At 35.3% G+C, this 26,028-nt stretch overlaps 1 protein-coding gene across 1 annotated transcript in view; it reads left to right on the top strand.

Annotated features, from left to right (window-relative positions):
* The window catches only part of ADAMTS20 (ADAM metallopeptidase with thrombospondin type 1 motif 20), a 190,771-nt gene extending 166,281 nt beyond the window's left edge, over positions 1–24,490 (top strand). Inside the window, exons 38-39 of the mRNA XM_032347934.1 lie at positions 21,255–21,359; positions 23,792–24,490. Coding sequence (XP_032203825.1) covers positions 21,255–21,359; positions 23,792–23,881 — 195 coding nt within the window. The 3' untranslated portion in view covers positions 23,882–24,490. The remainder of the gene's footprint in view (positions 1–21,254; positions 21,360–23,791) is intronic.
* The last annotated feature ends 1,538 nt before the right edge of the window (positions 24,491–26,028 follow it).

Here is a 26,028-nt window from a genome sequence, read left to right as displayed (position 1 = left end):
ATATGACTATAATAATGAAGGTTTAAAAACATTTTTCTTAGAAAGGTATTGTCAAGTTAAACCAGTTAAAAAATGTTAAAATGTTAAAAGAAGAAAGAGGAAAAGTTAAGAAAAATTAAAATAAGAAAAAATAAAATCAAAAAAATTAATTAACTTTGCAAGACTAAAGAATCATGGGGAAGAAGCCATGAATTTTATGCTTTGCTTTCCCCTCCTCTGGAATTCCACTGTTCTCCTTGATCAGTGAGCTTAGTCTTGGCTGGATTTCTTGCTGATCTTCTGGGGGAGGGGCCTGTTGTAGTGATTCTCAAATGTCTTTGCCCACAGAATTGCACCCTGCCCTTGCTTGGGGCAGGGTTAAGTAATCTGCTCAGGTTCTCTCTGGGGAGCTTTTGTTCCCTGAATGCTTTCCCTAGAGCTCTGGAGGATGGGAATGATAATGTCAGTCTCCCAATCTCCAGCCCAGGAGGAGCCCAGACCTCAGGGTGTGGCATGCCTCAGTGCACCTTTGGAGAAAAGCCGTCAGTCACTCCTGTCTTCCTGGCCTCCAGCCATGCTCTGAGCTCTCCTGGCCTGTGACCGAGCATTTCTGTCTCTGGTGCACAGCCGCATTTGGAGTCTCCAAACCCAGCAGATTCCTGCCTCCAGAGAAGGAAGGTGAGTCTCCCCAGATCTGCCACTTGTGGGGTCTTTGCTCGAAGAGCAGTGGTCTAAATGTGCCTCAGATCATGGTTTTAGGTAACCTTGAGCTGAGAGCTCACTCCTCCACTCCATCTCTGTAGCTGGGGTCTCCATCCTGATGCCTGTGAGCTTTGCTACACTCAGACACCCCCAATCCTTCTGTGACCCCATGGGGCCTGAGAACACACTGTCTCTGCGAGAGCTCCACCCCACTTAGCCTCTGGAGCAATGTCCCTCAGTGGAGCAGACTTTTAAAAAGTTCGAATGTTGTGCTTCATTGCTCTACCACTTGCTGGGAGCTGACCCCCGGCCCCCCATGGTCTATCTTCCCATCGCTTTGGATGCACTTCTCCACATCTCCTACCTTTCAGAAAGTGGTTGATTTTATGTTTCTAGAATTGCTGCTCTTCTCTTCGATCTCCTGTTGGGTTTGTAGGTGTTCTGAATGGTTTGATAACTGTCTAGCTGAACTCCTGAGACCTGATGTCATCTCAGTCTGCTACTCCTCCACCATCTTCTCTCTCTCCAGCTATCCATTCATCTCTTGATGAACATTTCGGCTGCTTCTGTAATTTAGCTATCGTAAATAATTCTACAAAAAACATAGGGATGCATGTATCCCTTTGAATTAATTTTTTAGTATTTTAGGGATAAAAACCCACTAATGTGATTACTGGATCATATGGTGGTTCTTTTTTAAAATTTTTGAGGAAACTCCATATTGTTTTCCATAATGGTTGAACCAGATTGACTTTTCACCAACAGTGCACAAGGGTTCCTTTCTCTCCATGTCCTCACCAGCACCTGTTTCTTCTTTTGTTGTTGATCTTAGCTATTCTGACAGGTATGAGGTGATATGTCATTATGGTTTTGATTTGCATTTCCCTGATGATGAGTGACGATTAGCATCTTTTCATGTATCTGTTGGCCATCTATACCTCTTCTTCGGAGAAATGTCTGTTCATGTCTTCTGCCCATTTTGTAGTTGGATTATTTGGAGTTTTTGGTGTTGTGTTATATGTTCTCTCTCTCTCTTTTTTTTTTTTAAGAATTTATTTATTTGAAATTGAGAAAGAGAAGAGCAGAGGGGAGGGGCAGAGGAGAGAGAGAAGCAGACTCCCCACTGAGCAGGAAGCCAGATGCAGAACTCAATCCCAGTACCCTGGCGTCATGACCTGAGCCAAAGGCAGACACTTAACTGTCTGAGCCACCCAGGTGCCCCTATATAAGTTCTTTTTTTTTTTTTTTTTTTTTTTTTTTTTTAAGATTTGGATACTAACCCTTTAACAGATACATCATTTGCAATTACCTTCTCCAATTCAGTAGGTTGCCTTTTAGTTTTCTTGACTATTTCCTATTTCCTATGCTGTGCAGAATCTTTTTATCTTGATATACTCCCAATAGATTATTTTTGCTTTTTTTTTTTCCCTCTTGGCTTAGGAGACATATCTAGAAAAATGTTGCTATGGCCAGTGTCAGAGAAACTACTGTCTAGGCTCTCTTCAAGGATTTTTATGGTTTCAGGTCTCACATTTAGGTAATTAATCCATTTTTAGTTTATTTTTGTGTATGATGCAAGAAAGTGGTTCAGCTTCACTCTTTTGCATGTAGCTGTCCTGTTTCCCCAATACCGTTTGTTGAAGAGACTGTCTTTTTTCCCATTGAATATCCATTCCTCCTCTGTCAAAGATTAATTGAACATATAATCTTTGGTTCATTTCTGAATGAATTAGGTTTTCTGTTTTGTTCTAGTGATGTAAGTATTTTTTGCGTCAGTATCATACTGTTATGACTACTACAGCTTTATGATATAACTTAAAGTTTAGAATTGTGATACCTCCAGTTCTGTTTCTCTTTCTCAAGATTGCTTTGGCTATTCAAAATTTCTTGTGGTTTCATACAAATTTTAAGATTGTTTGTTCCAGTTCTGTGAAAAATACTGTTGGTATTTTGATAGGGATTGTATTAGGTCTGTAGATTGCTTTGGGTAGTATAGACATTTTAACAATATTTCTTTTCCCAGCCCTTGAGTGTGTATTGTCTTCAATGTTTATAGTTTCCAGGATTTAGGTCTTTTACCTCTTTGCTTAAGTTCATTCCTAGATATTCTATTGTTTTTTTTGGTATACTCATAATTGGAATTGTTTTCTTAATTTCACCTTTGCTGCTTCATTGTTAGTATATGGGAATGCAACAGTTTCTGTACATTGATTTTGTATCCTATGACTTTACTGAACTCATTTACCAGTTCTAGCATATTTTGGGAGGGTATTTAGGCTTTTCTATAGTCTCATGTCATCTGCAAATAATGAGAGTTTTGCTTCTTCCTTACCAATTTGGATGTCTTTATTTTTTTTTGTTGTCTGATTGCTGTGGCTAGGACTTCCAGTACTATGTTGAGTAAAAGTGGTGAGAATGGACATCCTTGTCGTATTCCTGGTCTTAAGGGAAAAGCTCTATTTTCATTGTTAAGTATAATGTTGGCTGTGGATTTTTCACATAAGGTCTTTATTATGTTGAAGTATATTCCCTCTAGACTTAATTTGCAGAGGGTTTTTTTTTTTAATCATGAGTGGATGTTGTACTTTGTCAAATGCTTTTTCTGCATCTATTAAAATAATCATATGGTTTTTATCCTTTCTCTTGTTGATGTATCACATTGATTATTTTATGAACATTGAGCCACCATGGCATCCTGGGAACAAATCCCACTTGATTGTGGTGAATGATTTTTATTTAACATATTGTTGGATTCAGTTTGCTAGTGTTTTGTTGAGGATTTTTGCATCTGTGTTTGTCAGAGATATTGATCTTTTGTTCTCTCTCTCTCTCTGTGTGTGTGTGTGTGTGTGTGTGTGTGTGTGTGTGTGTATTTGGTGTCCATTTGGTTTTTGGTATCAGGGTGATACTGGCCTCATAGAATGAGCTTAGAAGCTTTCCTTCCTTTTTTTTTTTTTGGAACAGTTTGAGAAGAATTGGTATTAACTCTTTCAGTATTTGGTAGGATTTAACTCTTAAAAATATTGGTAGAATTTACCTGTGAAGCTACCTGGTCCTGGTCTTTTGTTATGGGGGAGGTTTTTTGTTTTTTGTTTTTTGTTTTTAATTGATTCCATTTTATTGCCAGTAATTGGTCTATTCAAATGTTCTCATTCCTCCTGTTTAGCTTCACTGGGTTATACGTAGGAACAAAGAGACCAACTCTTGATTTTGTTGATTTTCTCTATTTTTTATTTGTTTAATCAATTTTCAGACTATTCTTTATCATTTCTTTATTTCTACTTGCTTTAGATTTAATTTGCTCTTTTTCCAATGTTTTAAGGTGGAAGGTCAGGTTATTGATATGTCTTTTTTCTCTTTTAATATAAGCATTTCCTGATTTAAATTTCCTTTTATGTGTTTATTTTGCTGCATCCTCTGAGTTTTGGTGTGTGGTGTGTTCATTTTCATTCATCATAAAGTATTTTCCATTATCACCCGGGAGGTCTTCTTTGACTTACTGGTTCTTTGACAGTGTAGTGTTTGATTCCTACATATTTATGAATTTCCCAGATTTCCTTCTGTCACTGAGTTCTTTCCATTGCGATTGAAAAATACAACTTTGTTTTCTATATACATACTCTTAAATGCATTGAGTCTTGTCTTATGGCATAGCATATGGCTATTCTGGAAAATGTTCAATATTGCTTGGAAAGAATGTGTATTCTGTTGTTGATGAAATATTCTATAGATGTTTGTCAGGCCCAATTGTTTTGAAGTATTGCTCAGCTTTTCCATTCCTTGTTGATCTTCTGCCTAGCTGTTCTATTCACTGAAACATTGCAATTATTATTGAATTGTCTATTTCTCACTTTAATCTTTCTTTGGGTTTTATTTAACTACTTTGGAATTTTTATATATGATTATGATTATAGTTGTCATAATTTCATGACATATCAATACTTTTATCATTATAAAATGTACTTCTTTATCTGAAGTAGCATTTTTTGTTTTAGAAGTCTAATTTATCTGACATTAGAATGGTCACTCAGCTTACAGATAATTCATGATATATGATTTTATCCCATTTACTTTTAGCCTATTTACATCTTTGGATCTTAAGAGTATCTCCTATAGAGGGCACTTCATTGGATCTCTGCCTTTGATGGGTTGTTTAATGATATTGATATGTCTTGATTTATATTTGCCATTTTACTTTGTTTTCTGTATCCTGTTGTTTTTGATCCTCCATTTCTTCTTTACTGCTTTCTTTTCTTATCAACTGAATGTTTTTGAATATAGCATTTTAATTTCCTTAATAATTTTTTCAATTTAACTAAATTAAGAAAGCATTTTCATTAATTGCTTTCTTAATTGCTGCTAGAGAGTTTACAACATACATCTTTTTTTTTTTTTTTAAGATTTTATTTATTTATTTGTCAGAGAGAGAGCGAGCGAGAGCGAGCACAGGCAGACAGAGTGGAAGGCAGAGTCAGAGGGAGAAGCAGGCTCCCTGCGGAGCAAGGAGCCCGATGCGGGACTCGATTCCAGGACGCTGGGATCGTGACCTGAGCCGAAGGCAGCGGCTTAACCAACTGAGCCACCCAGGCGTCCCTACAACATACATCTTAACTTATCAGAATTGGTTTCAGATTTATACTACCTAATTCTAGTTAAATATAGAAACTTTTCTCCTTTATGTGCTCTATTTCCTGTTCCTTTTGTGGTGTTATGTTTGTTATACAATCTACATATGTAGCAAACCCACAATACATTTTTATAATAATTTTATGGTTTTTAGAAAATATGAGAGAAATAATGAGAAATTATGTATTTATAGGTTTTTATGTGAACTTTTACAGTTAACATTTCTAGGGTTCTTTTCTTCCTGTGGTTTTGAGTTATTAGCTGGTGTCCTTTCTTTACTCCCAAACAGCTTTGCTTCCATCTGCCTTCCATTTTTGTCATTATTATCAAATACATTACATTTATAAACATTACAGTTCATTAATATAATCATTTACTTATTGGCTTATACAATTGTTTTAAAATAAGTTATGGAAAGAAAGGAAAAGAAATGTGCAACTACAGCATCTTTTATAATTATCTACAAAATTACCTTTATAAATACTATTTGGTAATTTTGTATTAATGTCTAGTATTACTTGATTTCATGAAAAAGGCTTGTATTGTTATGTACATTCCTCTCAGGACCACCTTTGCTGTGTCCCAAAGATTTTGAAAAGTTATGTTTTCATTTTCATTTGTTTCCATGATTTTTTTCAATCTTTCTTTAATTTCCTGGTTGACCCATTGGTATTACTTGATTTCAGCTTGAAGAGCTTCCTTTAACGTATCTTGTAAAACGGGACCATTAATAAACAAATCTTCTCTGTTTTGTTTATTTGGAAATGCCTTCATCTTGAAAAATCGATTTGCTTGTTATAAAATTCTCAACTTATAGTTTTCATTTTTCAGTACTTTAAATATATCACCCCGTTGTCTTCTGTATTTTAGATAAAAACATGGAAGTTAGCTATTTATCTTATTGGGGTTCTTATGTCATTTATCTCTTGATACGTACAGATTTTCTTTGTCTTTGACTTTCATTATCTTTAGTATCATATATTTGGATGTGGATCTCTGTGTATCTGCCAAACTTAAAATCTATTGAGTTTCTTAGAAGTGTAGATTAATGTATTTCACCAAATTTGGAAATTTTTCAGGTATTATTTATTTAAACATATCCTTTACTCCTTTCTCCTTTCCTTCTGGTATTCCCATTATGCATACATTGGTGCGTTTAGTGGCTGCACCTAAATTCTCTATTTATCTGAGGCTCCGTTCATTTTTCTTCTTTTTTCTTTCTGTTCTTCAGATTGCATCTTCATTATTGATATCTGTTCAATTCTTTCTTCTGCCTGCTCCAATCTACTGTTTGAGCCCCTCTACTGACGTTTGTCTTTTTGGTTATTGTACATTTCAACTCTGAAATTGTCCTTTTCTTCTTTTTCTAAATGTAACTGCTATCTCTAAATTGACGTTTTCTATTTGATGAGACATTATTATCATACCTTTCTTTAAAAGATGGTTTTCTTTAGTTCTTTGAACATATTTATAATAGCTGCTTTGAAGTCTTTATCTGCTCAGCCAGACATCTGAAACCTCTCACAGGCAGTTTCTAATGCCTTTTCCCCCTAAATCTGAGTCATCCTTTCCAGTTTCTTTGCGTATCTCAGTTTTTTGTTGAAAACTGGGAATTTTAGATCATGTATTTTAGTAGCTATGGACACTAAATCTCAGCTCCTCCCACCAAAGTCTTGTTTCTTGGTTGCTTATTTATTTGCTTAGTTCCTTGGCTGGACTATTTCAGTGACATCTGTTTTCCCTGTGTAGTCTTTGATATCACTCCTTGGAGGGCACAGCCTTGGATATGTACACAGTCACTCTGATCCTCCTGGAATGATGGTGTTTTTAGCTGGAATCTCTGTCTCTTTCCCAACTCCCCATTAAGTTTTTAAGTTGGTCTGAATCTACTGATACCATGTTCAGCTCTTAGTTTCACCTAATTGTTGGATGGTTGTTCTATTCTTTCAATAACATCATGGAGGAGTAAATTACTCCATGGTCTGATTCAACTAAATTTGAGCCTTTTGGCCAGGGTGGTATTGCAGGTTCTTTGAGGTCAGGTAAGACCTCAAAAGGAGCCATTCTTAGCTGTCTCTTTCCTTGAATCTCTCTGTTAAATTCAGTTTTATCTACCATTTTGTTTTTTGCTCTCATTGAGTTGTCACCACTTTCCTCTTAGCTGCACACCATTAAAATCTCATTTTCAATAACATCTATAGGCTTGAAATTTTCCCATGTTCTTTCTCAAATAAGCTCATATCTCTTAGAAAAGGCTATGGTATATTTGTCCTTACATCTTGACTCTCTTCTAAGGAAGAAACATTGCACCAATTCTGTGGATCTAGGGATAGGGCCAAATTCTCAGAGTAACATTACCACTTTTTAAGCAGGATGTTGAGTCATAGCAGTAGGCCCTGGTCTTCTTGGCTTGCCCTTCTCTGCATAGAACCTCTGCCTTAGCAGTGATTTTGAACGGGGATGATTTGAGTCTTGCGTTCTTAGCTTACCATGCCTGAGGCAGGTCTTCTGTTCTATGAGTAGGGACTGAGTGGCAGAGCCCCAGCCATTCTTGCTTGTAATAGAGCTTCTGTAACCTGGGTGAGATGAGAATTGCTGGGGGTTTTTCCCTCCCAAGAGAAAACCTAACCCTAGTAGGGAGCTAGGGAAATAGAATCTTGTGTTCCCATCAAGAGTAAAACTGTCATCTTACTGAGGTAGGAGGAGAGGACAGGTCATGGCTCAAATGCCACAGACACTCTTTTTACCTAGATACAGATTTTTGTGAATTAATGTTTTCCATTTGTTGTATAACCTTGGGATATTTTTTCAGAGACCTTAAATAGTTGTTATATTTTATAATTTTTACCAGTTATGGTTGTTTTGCTGGAGAGTGAGACCATAGAGGTCCTCAAGTTGCCATTTCAGAAATGTTTCCTCTCTTGGCTATATTTTTAAAGGTAACTCAGCAGGGAAGTCTTAAGTTATCATTTGCTCTTTGAAGCTGGTTAGCTCTATCTCTGTCCATTCTTCCCCTTTCCCACCTCACTCATATTGGTCTGTCAGATGATTGGTCTGCTTCCCAGAATGTGACTCTCTGACCCACATCTTTTATTCAATTATCTTCTTAGGACTGTCCTTATCTTGATCAACTCTGAAGTCTTAAATATTGTCTCTTCAGATATCTCTTCTAAAATCAAGGATGTGAAATCTAAAATTTTTAACATTCTCAGCAAATTTTTTTAAAAGATTTATTTATTTATTTATTGAGAGATTGAGAGAGAGAGAAAGAGAGAGAGTAGCATGCACAAGAAGGGGAGAGGTAGACAAGGAGAGAAGCTGACTCCCTGCTATGTTGAGAGCCAGACTTGGGACTTGATCGTACAACCAACCCAAGATCATGCCCTGAGCCAAAATCAGGAGTTCAATGTTTAACTGACTGAGCCACCCATTTGTCCCTCTCAGCAAAATTTTTATTCAGGTTTGGATTTTTTAAAATAACACTTCCATTTAAATAGAGATTTAGTAGAAATTAAATAGGGAGTATTCATTCTTTAGTGATCAACCCATGTCAAGACTGATCAACTTTGTCCAGCAACCCATCCTTCCTGTAAGCTGTGCCTTCTCATCAAATACTTGATGTGATTAGAGAGAAGTAAACTGAGAATGCCACTTAGAGTTGTGAAAGTCTGATACAGGGTCTCAAAGATGCCATTACTTTGGAAAGGTTGCGAAGTTCTGGGAATCCAGTCCTTTTTATTACATGTTGAATTGAGTAAGGTCTTGTCAGTGAGACCTCAACAAAATTCACAAGAGAGCTGATATTCAAGTAAATCATATACCTGTCAAGTGGAGTCAAAACTTTTATCTTGTTTAACTTTACTAATGGGAAATAACAAAAAATTAATTACTATAAATAGAATATTTCTTGATGAGCATGAAATTGGAATAAGAAGTGTTAGCACAATTGGGGTTTTAAAAGGTAAGAGAGCTATTTCCATTAATTTCTAAATCCTTTTCTCCAGTTTCAATGTAACCCCTTTTCCTCCCTATAATATCTTGTGAAAGATGTAAACTAGGTAACCCCATTTTATACTTAGGAGAAACAGACATTACATGTTAATAACCTACCTAAGGTCCTTGAGAAAGTCACAGAAAGAACCAGTACAGTAATAAAATATTCCTCTCTACTGATCAAGGTGAGATGCCTCCCTCACATAGCTCTCCAGATATCTGGAATGCAGAGTTTTATTTCCCAAGTTAGATGTTATTGGGCATAGATAAGTATGTATTATCAACAGGAACTTTGCCCATCTATATTCATTCTCTATTCAAGCGACTGAGGTTTCTGTTACCAAAAATACAGAATGTCTAGTATTCTTAGAGATGTTCCGTCAAATATATAAACCAGATCCTGTGTTAAGTTATACAACATCTGCATGAATACTCTCCAGATGTTTGATGTCACAGAAAGAACTTATTTTGTTTGGGATTCATCAAAACCACATCCTCTGTGTTTGCATATGACAGGGCACTTTGGGACATGAATGCTAAAAAGAGAATGGATACATATGGCACTCCTTAGGGAAAATAAACTTTGCCACATTGCAATATAAGATGAAGTTAAGGAGTGTGATGTGACTTTAGAATACATACATCAAAAGTGAAGTAAAGTAAAATGTTTGGTACTTTTCAAAGAGCCACAAAAATTTGACAATAAAACATATCATGTATCTCTTCAGCCGTTTTCTGATTAAAACTGATCACATAAGAGCAAGAGAAATAACCACATTCAGCCAATGTCAATAGATCATGGCCAGCATTATTTTGAATATTCAGAGCCAGTTAAATGTTTTGAACATATATTTTCTTACTATAAGAATGTAGAGTTTGATATATATCCATAAGGTTTACCTTTTTTATTATATTGTTTAGATGATCCCTCTCCTTATTTTTCCCTGCTTGATCTGTCTTGTTACTAAAAGTAGTGTATTAAAAATTCCTATTGGGGGTTTCTGCCTATGTCTACTTGCATCTCCTGTGGTTTTGCTTCATAAAAGTTGCTGTGTTATTCAATTCATAATGTTTACATGTTATTTCTTCATTGTAAATTATGGTTTCTAGTACTGATTTGTCATGTTTTCTTGATTTAAGGCTTGAATTCTACTTTGTCTCTTAGGATTGCTGCCCCTATTCTTTGTTTATGTTCATTTTCCTTGAGTATTTCTTGCTCATCCTTTTAATTTTAGCCTTTATGAATCACTTTAAGTGTGTCCCTTACATATAACGTTGTTGGGTTTTATTTGCAAGGGAATTGAAAAATTTATTCTTTAAATAAAATGTTACACCCATTCACATTTAAAAAAATTTTTGTAACATACAGAAAAAATTGCCCTTTTTAGTATGCAGTTTTAACATATGTACAGATAATTTTTTTATTTTTAATTTTTTTAATATTTAATTTTTTTGTGTGGAATTCCAGTTTTTCTTCTTTTTTATAACATATAATGTATTATTTGTCCCATGTTATAGGTCTGTGAATCATTAGGCTTACACATTTCATCACACTCACCATAGCACATACCCTCCCCAATGTCTGTAACCTACCAACACTATCCCTAACCCTGCCCCACCACCAAGCAACCCTCAATTTGTTTCATGAGGTTAAGAGTCTTTTATGGTTTGTCTCCCTGCAATTCCATCTTGTTTCATTTTTTTTCCTTCCCTATCCCCTTTAACTCCCCACACCGCCTCTCAAATTCCTCATATCAGAGAGATCGTATGATAATTGTCTTTCTCTGATTGACTTTATTTGCTCAGCGTAATACCCTCTAGTTCTACCTATGTTGTTGCAAATAGCAAGATTTAATTTTTGATGGCTGCACAGCATTATACACACACACACACACACACACACACACACACACACACACCATATCTTCTTTATCCATTCACCTGTTGATGGATATCTAGGTTATTTCATATATGGCTATTGTGGACATTGCTGCTATAAACATGCAGTTACAAGTGATCCTTTGGATCACTACATTTGTACCTTTAGGGTAAATACCCAGTAGTGCAATTGCTGGGTTGTAGGGTAGCTCTATTTTCAACTTTTTGAGGCAACTCCATGCTGTTTTCCAGAGTAGCTGTACTAGCTTGTATTCCTACCAACAGTGTAGGAGGGTTCCCCTTTCTTCGCATCCTCACCAGCCTCTGTTGTTTCCTGACTTATTAAATTTAGCCGTTCTGACTAGTGTGAGTTGATAATCTCACTGTGGTTTTGATTTGTATTTTCGTGATGCCAAGTGATGTGGAACACTTTCTCATGTGTCTGTTGGCCATCTGGATGTCTTCTTTGCAGAAATGTCTGTTCATGTCATCTGCCCATTTCTTGATTGGATCATTTGTTTGGGTGTTGATCGTTTGTTTGGGTGTTGAGTTTGATAAGTTCATTATAGATTTTGGATACTAGCCCTTTATCTGATATGTCATTTGCAAATACCCTCTCCCATTCTGTCAGTTGTCTTTTGGTTTTGTTGACTGTTTCCTTTGCTGTGCAAAAGCTTTTGATCTTGATGAAGTCCCAATAGTTCATTGTTGCCCTTGTTTCCCTTGCCATTGGCGATGTTCCTAGGAAGATGTTGCTGCGGCTGAGGTCGAAGAGGTTGCTGCCTGTGTTCTCCTCGAGGATTTGGATGTATTCCTTTCTCACATTGAGGTCTTTCATCCATTTGGAGTCTGTTTTTGTGTGTGGTGTAAGGAAATGGTCCAGTTTCATTTTTCTGCCTGTGGTTGTCCAATCTTCCCAACACCATTTGTTCAAGAGACTGTCTTTTTTCCATTGGACATTCTTTCCTGCTTTGTCAAAGATTAGTTGACCATAGTGTTGAGGGTGCATTTCTGGGCTCTCTGTTCTGTTCCATTGATCTATGTGTCTGTTTTTGTGCCAGTACCATACTGTCTTGATGATGACAGCTTTGTAATAGAGCTTGAAGTCCGGAATTGGGATGCCACCAACTTTGATTTTCTTTTTCAATATTGCTCTGGCTATTTGAGGTTTCTTCTGGTTCCATATAAATTTTAAAATTACTTGTTCCATTTCTTTGAAAAAAATTGATGGGATATTGATAGGAATTGCATTAAACGTGTAGATTGCTTTAGGTAGCATAGACATTTTCACAATATTTATTCTTCCAATCCATGAGCATGGAACATTTCCCGTTTCTTTGTGTCTTCCTCCATTTCTTTCATGAGTACTTTATAGTTTTCTGAGTACAGATGATTTGTCTCTTTGGTTAGGTTTATTCCTAGGTATCTTATGGTTTTGGGTGCAGTTGTAAATGGGATTGAATCCTTAATTTCTCTTTCTTCTGTCTTGCTGTTGTTATATTGAAATGCAACTGATTTCTGGGCCTTAATTTTATAACCTGACACTTTACTGAATTCCTGTACAAGTTCTAGCAGATTTGGAGTGGAGTCTTTTGGGTTTTCCACATAAAGTATCATATCACCTGCAAGGAGTGAGAGTTGATAACTTCTTTGCCAATTTGGATGCCTTTTATTTCTTTTTGTTGTCTGATTGCTGAGGCTAGGGCTTCTAGTACTATGTTGAATATCAGTGGTGATAGTGCACATCTCTGCAGTGTTCTTGACTTTAGGGGAAAAGATCTCAGATTTTCTCGCTTGAGAATGATATTCATTGTGGGTTTTTCATAGATGGCTTTGATGATATTAAGGTGTGTACCCTCTATCCCTCCACTGTGAAGAGTTTTGATCAAGAAAGGATCCTGTACTTTGTCAAATGCTTTTTCAGCATATATTGAGATTATCATATGGTTCTTGTTCTTTCTTTTATTAACGTATTGTATTACATTGATTTGTGGTTGTTGAACCAACCTTGCAGCCCAGGAATAAATCCACTTGGTTGTGGTGAATCATCCTTTTAATGTACTGTTGGATCCTATTGGCTAGTATTTTGGTGAGAATTTTTGTATCTGTGCTCATCAAGGATATTGGTCTGTAATTCTTCTTTTTGATGGGGTCTTTGTCTGGTTTTGGGATCAAGGTGATGCTGGCCTCATAAAATGAGTTTGGAAGTTTTCCTTCCATTTCTATTTGTTGGAACAGTTTCAGGAGAATAGGAATTAGTTCTTTAAATGTTTGGTAGAATTCCCCTGGGAAGCCATCTAGCCCTGGGCTTTTGTTTGTTTGGAGATTTTTGATGACTGCTTCAATCTCCTTTCTGGTTATGAGTCTGTTCAGGTTTTCTATCTCTTCTTGGTTCAGTTGTGGTAGTTTATACATCTCTAAGAATGCATCCATTTCTTTCAGATTGTTGAAGTTGGTGCCGTATAGTTGCTCATACTGTGTTCTTATAATTGTTTGTATTTCTTTGGTGTTAGTTGTTATCTCTCCTCTTTCATTCATGTTGTTATTAATTTGGGACCTTTTTCTTTTCTTTTTGTTAAGTCTGGCCAGGGGTTTATCATTCTTATTAATTCTTTCAAAGAACCAGCTCCTAGTTTCGTTGATTTTTTCTGCTATTTTGTTGACTTCTGCTCTGATTTTTGTGATTTCTCTTCTCATGTTGGGTTTAGGCTTTCTTTGCTATTCTTCCTCCATCTCCTTTAGATGTAGGGTTAGTTTGTATACTTGAGACCTTTCTTGTTTCTTGAGAAAGGCTTGTATCACTGTATACTTTCCTCTCAGGTCACATTTGCTGCATCTCAAAGTTTTTGAATAGTTCTGTTTTCATTTTAATTTGATTCCATGAATTTTTTTCAATTCTTCTTTAATTTTCTGATTGAACTGAAAAGAACTTCCTTCTTAGAAGAATGCTCTTTAGCCTCCATGTAGTTGAGTTCTTTCCAACTTTCCTCTGTGACTGAGTTCTAGTTTCAAAGCATTGTGGCCTGAAAATATGCAGGGAATGATCCCAATCTTTCAGTACGGGTTGTGACCTGATTTGTGACCCAGGATGTGATCTATTCTGGAGAATGCTCCATGTGCACTAGAGAAGAATGTGTATTCTGTTGCTTTGGGATGGAATGTTCTGAACATACCTGTGTTGTCCATCTGGTCCAGTGTGTCATTTAAAGCCTTTATTTCCTTGTTGATGTTTTACTTGGATGATCTTGGAAGTTTTGCTTGGATGAAGGATGTGAAAGTCCCCTACTATTGTTGTATTTATTGTCAATGTGTTTCTTTGATTTTGTTATTAATTGGTTTATATAATTGGCTGTTGCTACGTTAGGGGTATAGATATTTAAAATTGTTAAATCTTGTTGGATGGCCCCTTTGAGTATGATATAGTGCCCTTCCTCATCTCTTATTATATTTTTGGCTTAAAATCTAATTTATCTGATATGAGGATTGCCACCCCAGCTTTCTTTTGATGTCCATTAACATGCTATATTGTTTTCCAACCCCTCACTTTCAATCTGGATGTGGCTTTGAGTCTAAAATGAGTTTCTTGTAGACCGCATATTGATTTTGTTGTTGTTGTTGTTTGTTTGTTTGTTTGTTTGTTTGTTTTTTATCCATTCTGATAACCTGTGTCTTTTGATTGGGGCATTTAGCCCATTTACATTGAGGGTAACTATTGAGAGATATGAATTTAGTACCATTGTATTGCCTGTCAGGTGACTGTTACTATATATTGTCTCTGTTCCTTTCTGTTCTACTACTTTTAAGCTCTCTCTTTGCCTACAGGCCCCCTTTCAATATTTCCTGTAGGGCTAGTTTTGTGTTTGCAAATTCTTTTAGTTTTTGTTTGTCCTGGAAACATTTTATCTCTCCTATTTTCAGTGACAACCTAGGTGGATATAGTATTCTTGGTTGCATATTATTCTTGTTTAATGCTCTGAATATATCATGCCAGTCCTTTCTGGCCTACCACGTCTCTGTTGATAGGTCTCCTGGCAATCTAATATTTCTACCATTTTATGTTACAGAACTCTTGTCCCAAGCTGCTTTCAAAATTTTCTCTTTGTCACTGAGACTTGTAAGTTTTACTATTAGATCATGGGGTGTATACCTATTTTTATTGATTTTGAGGTGAATTCTCTGTGCCTCCTGGATTTTGATGCTTGTTCCCTTCTCCAAATTGGGGAAATTCTCTACAATAATTTGCTCCCATATACCTTCTGCCCCTTTCTCTATTTCTTCTTCTGCAGTCCCAATTAGTCTAATATTATTTTGTCTTATGGTATCACTTATCTCTCAAATTCTTCTCTTGTGGTCTAGTAGTTGCTTGTCTCTCTTTTGTTCAGCTTCTTTATTCTCCATCATTTGGTCTTCTCTATCACTAATTCTCTCTTCTCCCTCATTTATCTTAGCAGTAAGAGCCCTTTTATTACACCTCATTAATAGCTTTTCTAATTTCAGCTTGGTTAGATTTTAGTTCTTTTGTTTCTCCAGAAAGGGATTCTCTAATATCTTTCATGGTTTTTTTTGAGCCCAGCTAGCACCTTGATAATCGTCATTCTGAACTCTAGTTCTAAGATATTTATAATGTCCATATTGATATGGTCCGCAGCTGTAGCTACTACCTCTTTTCTTTTTCTTTCTTTCTTTTTTTTTTTTTTTTTGGTGAGATTTCCACCTTTCCATTTTATCCAAATAAGAATAGATGAATGAGAGAACAAAATACTAAAAGGGTAGCAGTGACCCCAGAAAAATATATACTAACCAAATCAGAAGAGACCCTAAACTAGGGGGAGAAGAAGGGGGAAGAGAAATATATATATATATATATATATATATATATATATATATATATATATATATATTTATATTAGGCTGGTGAATAGAACAGAGCCACACACTTGGTTTTGGGTGTAATTTTGGTCTGTTAGAAGAAACTACCTCCCAAAATTTTAAAGAAAGAAAAACTTATATACATATACAAGAATAAGGGTAAACACAATGAAGGGATGAAATATGACTGTAATGAAAATTTAAAAATATTCTAAAAAAGGAATTGATAAGGTGGTTAAAAAAAGGAAAGAATGTGATCAGGCTGGAGATGAGAACAAAGCCATGTGATAGATTTAGAGCATAATTTGATCTATTAGAAGAAATTGTATCTCAAAATTTTAAAGAAAAAAAAGCCTATATGTATACAAAAAAATAAGGTTAAATACAATGAAGGGATAAAATATGACCATAACAATGAAAACATAAAGAGATTTTTTTAGAAGGTATTGATAAGATAAAATAATCAAAAAAAGTTAAAGTAGGTGAAGAAAATTTTTTAAAAATAGAATGAAAAAATAAAATTTAAAAAATTTAACTTTAAAAAACTAAGGATCATGGAAAAAAGCCATGAGTTCTATGTGTTGCTTTCCCCTAAGTCTGGAATTCTGCAGTTCTCATTGATTGGTGAACTTGGTCTTGGCTGAATGGTCTTGCTGATCTTCTGGAGGGTCTGGGCTCCTCCCCCGCAGTGATTCTCAAATGTCTTTGCTTGAGGCAGAACTATACTATCCTTGCAGGGGCCGGGCTATGTAATCTGCTTGGTTTTGGTTTCTGGAACTTTTGTTCCCTGAATACTTTCTGTAGTTTTGGAGGACGGGAATGAAAATGGAGGCCTCCCACTCTCTGGTCCATAGAAGCCAAGAGCTTGGGGACCCCACTCCTTAGTGCACCCTCAGAGAGAAGCAATCAATCCCTCCCATCTCCCTGGTCTCCAGCCGAACTCCGAGCTCACCTGGCCTGTGACTGAATGTTTCTATCTCTGCTGCCCAGCCCCATTTGGAGTCTCCAAACTCAGCTGATTCCTGCAGTGTGCTCCCGCACTGCTCCTCCCAGAGGAGAAAAGTGAGTCTCCCCAGATCTGCTGCTTGTTGGGTTCCTGCCCGAAGAGCAGTGGCGCGACTGTGACTTGGATCACGGTTTAATTTTACCCCAACCTAAAAGCCCTCTGCTCCATCTCTGCAGCTGGCTTCCCTGCTCCAAAACCTAGGAGCTCAGCCACACTCAGACATCTTGGTCTTTTTGTGACGCTGCAGATCCTGAAACCACACTGTCCCCGTGAGAGTTCCACCACCCACTTAGCCTTTGGAGAGAGGTCCCTTAGGGAAGCCAACTTCTAAAAGTTATGATTTTGTGCTCCACTGCTTTCTCACTTGTCAGGAGCCGGCCACTTCCCCCACGGTCTATCTTCCCAAATGTTGCTTTGGATTCACTTCTTGGCACGTCCTACCTTCCAGAAAGTAGTCAATTTTCTGTTTGTAGAATTGCTGCTCTTCTTCTCTTCTCTCTTTTGTTGAGTTTGTAGCTGTTCAGAATGGTTTGACAACTATCCAGCAGAACTCCTGGGACCTGATGATATTTAGGTCTCCTACTCCTTCACCATCTTGCTTTTCTCCTGTACAGATTCATTTTATCAGCATCATAATTAGCATATAGGACAGTTCCCTCATATGCCATTCATGGAGTCAGTTTCTCCTTTGGACCTACCTCCTGGTAAACACTGATCAAGATCTTCTCTGTGCTATAGTTTTGTCTTTTCTGAAATGTCATATAAATGGAATCATGCAGTATATAACCTTTGAAGATTGGCTTTCTTCACTCAACATAACACCTTTGAGATTCATTCATCTGTGTTGCTTCAGATGTCAGCAATTTGTTCCTTTTTTATTGCTGAGAAAATTACTCCATCATACAGATGTTGTACAGTTGTCCTATAGTTTGTCCATTCACTCTTTGGAAGATATGGGTTGATTAAAGTTTGGGAGTTTATGAACAGACCTGATATGCACATTTGTGTATAGGTATTCATGTGAACATACATTTTAATTTTTCTGGGATAAATATGCTATGAATGGGATTATAGGGTCACATATATGTTTAACTTATAAGAAACTGCCAAAACATTTTATAGAGTGAAGATATGTAAGTTCTAGTGGCTTTGTATTCCCACCAGTGAAGATTTAAGTTCCAGTCTTTGTTTTCCTGTTAGCACTTAGGATTGTCAAGTTTTCTCTCCCCTCCCCATGTTCTGTGAAATTTTACTGTGGCTTTAATTTGCATTTACCTAATGGTTAAAGATGTTAAATATATTTCATGTGCTTATTGGTCATCTGCATATCCATTTTGATGAAGTGTATTTTAGAGTCTTTTGCTCATTTTAAGTATTGGATTGTTCATTTCCTACTATTTAATTTTAAGAGTTCTTTACATATTCTGGATACAAGTCTTTTGTTATATATGACATCTGCAAATTTTTTTTTACTGGTATGAACTCTATCTTTCTTTTAAGTATCTTTCACACAGCAAAAATCTTGAGTTTTAATGACACATAATATATTATTTTTTTCCTATATGGCTTGTGCAATTAGTTTCATACTGAAGAACTCTTTGACTAATTCCAAGTTACAAAGATTTTCTCCTATGTTTCCTTTGAAAATATGTATAGTTTTATAGACCTATGATTGATTTTGAATTAATTTCATGTGAAGTCTGATGGTTTTTATATGTAGATATCCAATTGTCTAAAAACCATTTGTTAAAAAGACTGTAGTTTCTCCATTTAATTAGCTTTCTACCTTTGTCAAAAATCAAGTGGACTTATTAATATAGGTTTATTTCTGAACTGTTCTGTTCCATTGATCTACCTCCCTCTCACAGCAGTGTCTTGGTTATGATAGCTTTTTAATAAGCACTAAAATAAGGTAGTGTGAGTTCTACAAGTTTTTTCTTTTTAAAAATAGTTTCAACTATTTTAATTTCTTTGTCTTTTAATATAAATCTTAAAATCAGTTCTCTAGAGTTACAAAAATTCCCAGTGGAATTCTTATTAGAATTACCTTACATTACAATTGCACCCAAAACCATAAGATCCTTAGGAATAAACCTAACCAAAGAGGCAAATCATGTATACTCAGAAAACTATAAAGTCCTCATGAAACAAATGGAGGAAGACACAAAGAAATGGCAAAATGTTCCATGCTCATGGATTGGAAGAACAAATATTGTGAAAATGTCTGTGCTACCTAAAGCAATCTACACGTTTAATGCAATCCCTATCAAAATCCCATCAATGAAGATACTCAACGCAAAACTGGTATCAGGTTGTTAATCAAGTATTAGAGAAGTAGTTAAAATTATTTTTCAAGTATTTACCAATACAAAATACCATTGTTTCTAGTGTCAGTGTTATTCATTATCATGATGTATGAAAGGTTTAGATGTGTATTTGTGTATTTATATGTATGTAATATGAAAATTTAATATTTGTAATGCTGTACTTAATTCATTCAAAAACACTGAGTACCCAAGCCCTATTCTGGACTTTGAAAATATAGCAATGAAACATCTAGGTCATATTCTAAATTTATAATTAAATGATGTATATAATAAGAAATTTTTATTTGGAATTTATCTGAACATTATTTCTCTTACAGGGAAAATTCTTCATATATTAAAATTGTACTATAAGTGGATTTGAATTTATTTTGATTTTAATTAAGAAATAACTTGGATTTCTTAGCATTAAACTAAGTCAAAATATAATTGTTTTAACAATAGTAAAATTTACTATATATATATATTTGAAATCTATTTCACTTTTGCTTTCATGACTAGGTAATATTTTCTTTCACATAATATAATGTAATTCCTTATATTTTATCACAGTCTTCCTCAAGATTCATGAAGCTTAGGCTATGGGATGTAGTTATGTGATCCAAGATTATCACTCTGAATCTATGTATGTTTGAACATTGGCAATAGGCTTAATTAGCATTTGTTAATTATTTTTTCAGTGTGTAATTCTGTACTGCAAGATCATATAAATGTGTCAGAATTTTACCTATTTTAGTCACACATTTTCTCAATTAACAGACATTTAAAGTTTAATTTTTAACAGAGATAGTCTGAAATATTTTGACATGAAAATGATTCTTGTGTCTTAAAAAGACTTAGATCATAAAGCCACTAGGGGGCTCACACACTGTGAGTAAATCATGTGGTATCACACATCCCATATACAATTCTGTGTACTTTAAAAAGAATGCAATAGCTGGGACAATAAATGATACATTCCGTAGTTTTGTGTGTGGGGTTAAGAAGTAATATCTTTATGGCACATTGACAAGAGACTCTAGAAAATACATTAAAAAGGGGAATTATTATCAGGGAAGTGAACAAGAAGGGGTCAAAAATAGAAATTGGAGAAATGTTAAGTTTGGTACTAGTCCCTATGAGCACCCGTTCTGTTAAGACTTGCCTACTGCTCTAGGAACACTAACTGTAGCCAGTCAAGCCTAGAGTCTTAGGGTTAGACGGATTTATTTTTACACAAATCACATTATATGATATTGATTCAGGTATCTCATATTGAGAAGACATATTTGTAATAAATTTTTAAAAAACATTAGCTGGTCCACTTCCTTTAGAGTAAAGTTGCATTAGTATTCTTTCATTTTGGGCACCTGGTGGCTCAGTCAGCTAAGCATCTGACTCTTGATTTTGGCACAGGTCGTGATCTCAGGGTCAGGAGATTGAGCCCTTCCTCCTGCTCTGCCCTGGGCATGGAGCCTGCGTAAGATTCTCTCTCCCTCTCCCTCTGCCCCACTCTGTGCTCACTCTCTCTCCCTCTCTCAAAAAAAATTTTTTTTTTTTCATTTTTTAAAGGAAGACCCTTGAAAACCAATTTGGGACCTTTCTTTTTTTTTTTTTTTTTTTAAAGATTTTATTTATTTATTTGACAGAGATAACAAGCAAGCAGAGAAGCAGGCAGAGAGAGAGAGGGATGCAGGCTCCCCGCTGAGCAGAGAGCCCAATGTAGGGCTCGATTCCAGGACCCTGAGATCATGACCTGAGCCGAAGGCAGAGGCTTTAACCCATTGAGCCACCCAGGCGCCCCAGACCTTTCTTATATAATTCAAATTCAGGTGTTTCTTTTGAGCATTCTTAAATATTTTATGAATTTCATCTGTCTTGTTTTGTTTATAATCTAGGGACAGTTCAGCATTAACTTGGCAGGAACTGGAATGAAGATATCTAGCACAGCAAAGTGGCTTGCTCAGGGGAGTTATGCCTCTGTCATCATACACAGATCACAAGTAAGTCCTGCTGGACCAACATGTTTGTTTGAAATACTTCTGTACTGTGAACTAGAATTAAAGGTCCCTTATCTTAACTTTAGAGTTATAAAGTTAATGCCTAATGAGTTATTGCATAGATGAGGCATATTACATATAATGGGGCATAATAGTAATCTTTGAAATCATGAAACCAGGGTCATTTTGATTAATGTATATATGTGGCCTTATTTGCATATAAACTTCATGTATAGGTTACCAATATTTGAACCAGAAATATTAAATACTAGGGCATATAGATTCTATGTAGCTCAAGTTTAGAGCTAATGACTTGAAATGCATGTATTTCAAGAAGAGGTGATGCTGTTAGCTGTATTTTAATTATTAAAGATTTGTTAGTTTTACTGTTTCAAAGTGAGGAGTGGCTTTTTGGTTTATTTATCTCACTGCCTTGATTTAATGATGGGGTGGCCATTTTTCATTTGGCATATATTCTTCATAGTTTCTATAAAAATCAGGACTAGTTTTATGGTTGTGTGCATATTTTCCTCTGCCTTTATGCAGATAACATCGTACTGGGCTTTTACAGGTAGGACACATGTAATTTTGTTAGTATAGGGTACTTGCACATATGTCTCCTGAGACGGCTCCTGTTACTCACAGGGACCATGTCTCAGATAGCTTGACTCTATCTCTAGTAAATCAGGATCTACTTTCTGAGTGTTCTCACCTATATTGCTCATCAATCAGTACCATCCATGGCCCCTGCCCCTTCTGTTTTATGGTCTTTCTTTCTTGGGATAAAAGTGACTTTTTTTTAATACTTGTATCAATATTATTTGTAATGAAATTCAATTTTCTGATATTCATAGACTAAAACATTCTATTTCTGAAGACTACAAAACCAAGTTTTAATTAATGAAGCATTTACAAATTTTATTATTTCTCTCATTTGGGTAAGAAGTCAGCTTTTAGAGCAAACAGCTATTTTTAAACTCTTGGCATATTAGGTCTAATCCCTTTTGGTAGAAGAATAGGAATAAGTTAATTAAAGTATATTCTGAGCAGGTCTCTGTGTAAAAGAGAAATATTTTTACCTTATTTATCCAGCTTTTCTATATTTTTTGGTTAATTGTAAAGAGGTCACCAGTAGATATGAATAATTAGTATAATCTCCTTTTACTTCTATTTAAGTTCCATTCTAAAGGTTAATTAATTATTTAATCTACTGAGAATGTCTACCTTGATCAAAAATATTGCACGTGAAAGTATTTCCTGAAACTTGTGGCCTCGTATGAAGCTATGACTGGTGGAATCCAGGTTTACATACGGAAATGCAAGCTTCTTTGCATTTGCCAGGACATTTAACCAAGATTAGGTTTTTACTTAAGCAATCTGGGAATAGCAATGTACATAAACGGGAATTTTTGCTGCCATTCCCTTCTTCTGTCTTTATTTAGATTCTTGAGAGCTAAGAAAAATTTCTGAAAGAAAAGGCAACTTCAAAAGTCCCTAATCTCAAACACTCTTTATCCCAAAATGTTCTAGGAACTGAGTTTCCTTCTCTGCCTGCCCTCTTTAGACTAAAAACAAAACAATCCCCCCAAAACAAACAAACAAACAACAGCAAAAAAAACCCCTTACTTTCTTCAGAAGCTCATATAGGAGCTCAGACTGGTTTTGCTTCATCCTATCAAACTGTCTTCAGTCCTTTGACTTTTGGACCAAGGATGAAAGGAATCAAGAGAGAATTTCTGTCCCACCCCTCTCACCAGTCTTTGTCAACTTATTCCTCAATGAACAGCTTTGCTTTTCTTAAAAAAACAAACAAAAAACCACCCACAAAACAAAAACAAACACACACTCACACACACACTAAAAAACCCGAAAACTCCCTTCTTAGTTCTTTTCTAATCACAATTTCTAATTACAATTCAAATTACAAATGCTTTCAGTCCAGTTTTCTCCCCCCATTTTATCACAAACTATACTTCAAGCTGTGCTTCTAAGGCTTCCATGAGATGTTTGAGGTTAACAAGGGAGAATATGACTTGTATACAGTTAAGGGCAAGTTTGTATATTTCTTATTTAGCCTATGAGAGTCTTCTATAAAATCATATAAATATTGGACAGCAAATTGGGAGAGGTTAACAACCTCACTGAAGCAAATACACCTGGAGGAAAAACACGTGGATTGAGATGAATTGTCTAAATTATAATGTGGTTTATCATCATCAGTAGTTAATCTGAATCTCAGATTATCTGATTCCCATGGCCACCAATTTCAACTAATCCTGAAGTGGTATGATCTTTGACCTCAAATGTAATTGTTATAGGAAACTTTGGCTAATGATTTCTGCTGTATGATTTAAAGCATTTGCTTTTTCTGCCTATGTACACAGATACCAGCTTTTGCCCAATTTTCCTGTATTTCTGCCTCTTCCTATTTTCAGGATGGAACCAAAGTCTTCGGCAGATGTGGAGGATTCTGTGGGAAATGTGTTCCTCACATGACTACTGGTCTCCCAATTCAAATCGTATGAACATTCAGAAGTGGGAAGTATGAGGAGATATTCTTTGGAATATCTACAAATAACTGGTGCTCATTTCTGAACTCCTCCCTTCCTGGGATTTCCATTTCCAAAATGGCTGTGCTTTTTTTTTTCAGGGTGCTCATCAGGGAATCAAATCACTGCTTACTTTTTCCAAAGCCTTCAAAATAAACTTAACAGATACATGACTCTAGTTAGGAACTTTTTAAAAGGGAAAAATAATTTATGGTATAATATTCAGAGATATTTGAATGAATTATGCAAAAATAATGTTGTTGTTAACAAATAGCTTGCACTGGATCACAGTTACATTATGCCTATAAACACACATATAAATCGTTACTCAGTATTGTACAGTACAGTGAATGTTTATTCTACTTGTTAAAATGGAGCAAGTAAAAATTAGGAAAATGAATTTATTTAAAACACCTAGAAACATTGAATCTGGCAGGTAAATAGCAAATCCATAGTCACATCAAAAGAGTACATAGCCATTATACTTTCTACTGATACAGCATAGATACCTGTTTTATATTTCTTTCAATTTTAAATTGTGGGTTATGGTGCTTCTAATAAAAAAAATCATCCTAAAAATGCAGTACACTTTATGTTAAAAATATATGCTTGGGTTAAATACTAAATATGAATATTTATAGATATAACACAGAAAAAGATACGATATAGTTGAATTTTACTTAAAACACCTACCTCTAATTTGATTGTACTTATAAGAGCAATACATTGTTTTTATAATGTTTATATTCTGTCTCTGTAACTCATATATGTATATATTTACTCTTAAAAATCTATTTTCTCAAAGTTATGTACTGTATTTTATTAATCAAGTAAAGGGAATGTTTGAAATTTTGAAAATCCTTTTTTGGTAGACAAAATTATGTTTATATATGGAAAATTTTTATTAGAGATGCTGAAGTTATTTTGTATCTGAGGTTTCTCTAAGCCAAAACATAAAAAAAAATTAACTATTCATGGGCAAGTTCTCAGGTAGTAAGAGATTTTTTCAGGTGAATAATTTGTATATTATATAATAATGTGATTTAAAATGAATCATAGACATTTTTCTATGGCAACTTACTCTGTAAACCAAAAAATGAATCTACTAATAGATTTTTGCCAGTAAATAGTAGTAACTAGTTTTACCCACAAAGTTTTTTCCCATCTATTATTATTTATTTTTTCCCCAAACATTTTTTTCCTCAAACATGTGTTGTACCATATAAGGTACTAAAGCAATTTTGTGCCAATGTGGTTAGATAAGCATTTAGGGATCTCTGTATCAGAAATGAAGTATTTTGCACTATGTGCCTTAAACCAGTTACAATCATTAATACAAAATGTGTAGCATTTTCTAGAAGTGTTTTCATTTATAAAATCTTATGAACATTTGAACATATGAACATCATAAAAGCTTATGAACATTTAAATAATAAACATACTTGTGTGATACGTTAGCATTTTGTTCTCATTTTCCTTATGTAAAAAAAAAAAAAAAAGAATCCTTCACCAAAAAATTCTATAACCCTAAAGCTACTCCAGAAATTCAAAGAATTTTTTATTCAAATTGTTGCAGTTGGAATGGAGGTGGCTCGTGTCTGCTGTACACTCCTCTCATGGCAGAAGCAATAAGGGCAGGAGGCTGACAAAAACTTGCGATGCTTTTGAAAGCTTCTGTTTAGATCAGGAATACTCATGTCCTTGAATATATACTCATATTCAATTGGCCAAATGAAATCACACGACCAAATCCTAGTCATTGGGTCAGGGAAATATACTCTTCCTACAGGGGAGGATTGCTGGGCACAGGGAATTGGGTGAAGACGTAGAATTCTCTCTTAAAGGGAGGGAGCAGGTTCTGGTAAACAATAATATGTTTTATCCTTCATCTTCAGCTTCCCCAGAAATTGTCAAAATACTATCCAAAGCAATAAAATCAATTTAAATTACCACTGGTGAGGTATAAAATTTTTAGTATATTCACATCTTCAATGATGCATGAATTTTCGAAAAATCTGATCTGCTGGGGTATAACATAGTATTTCATTGTTTGAGTATTTATATTTATCTGATTACTAGATCAGATGAGGATTCTTTTATATATATTTTGCTATTAGGTTTCT

The sequence above is a fragment of the Mustela erminea genome, chromosome 6 (genome assembly GCF_009829155.1).
Source record: "Mustela erminea isolate mMusErm1 chromosome 6, mMusErm1.Pri, whole genome shotgun sequence".
Taxonomy (NCBI): domain Eukaryota; kingdom Metazoa; phylum Chordata; class Mammalia; order Carnivora; family Mustelidae; genus Mustela; species Mustela erminea.
Note: the sequence above shows the minus strand (reverse complement) of the source record. Positions and strands in the feature narration are given on the sequence as shown.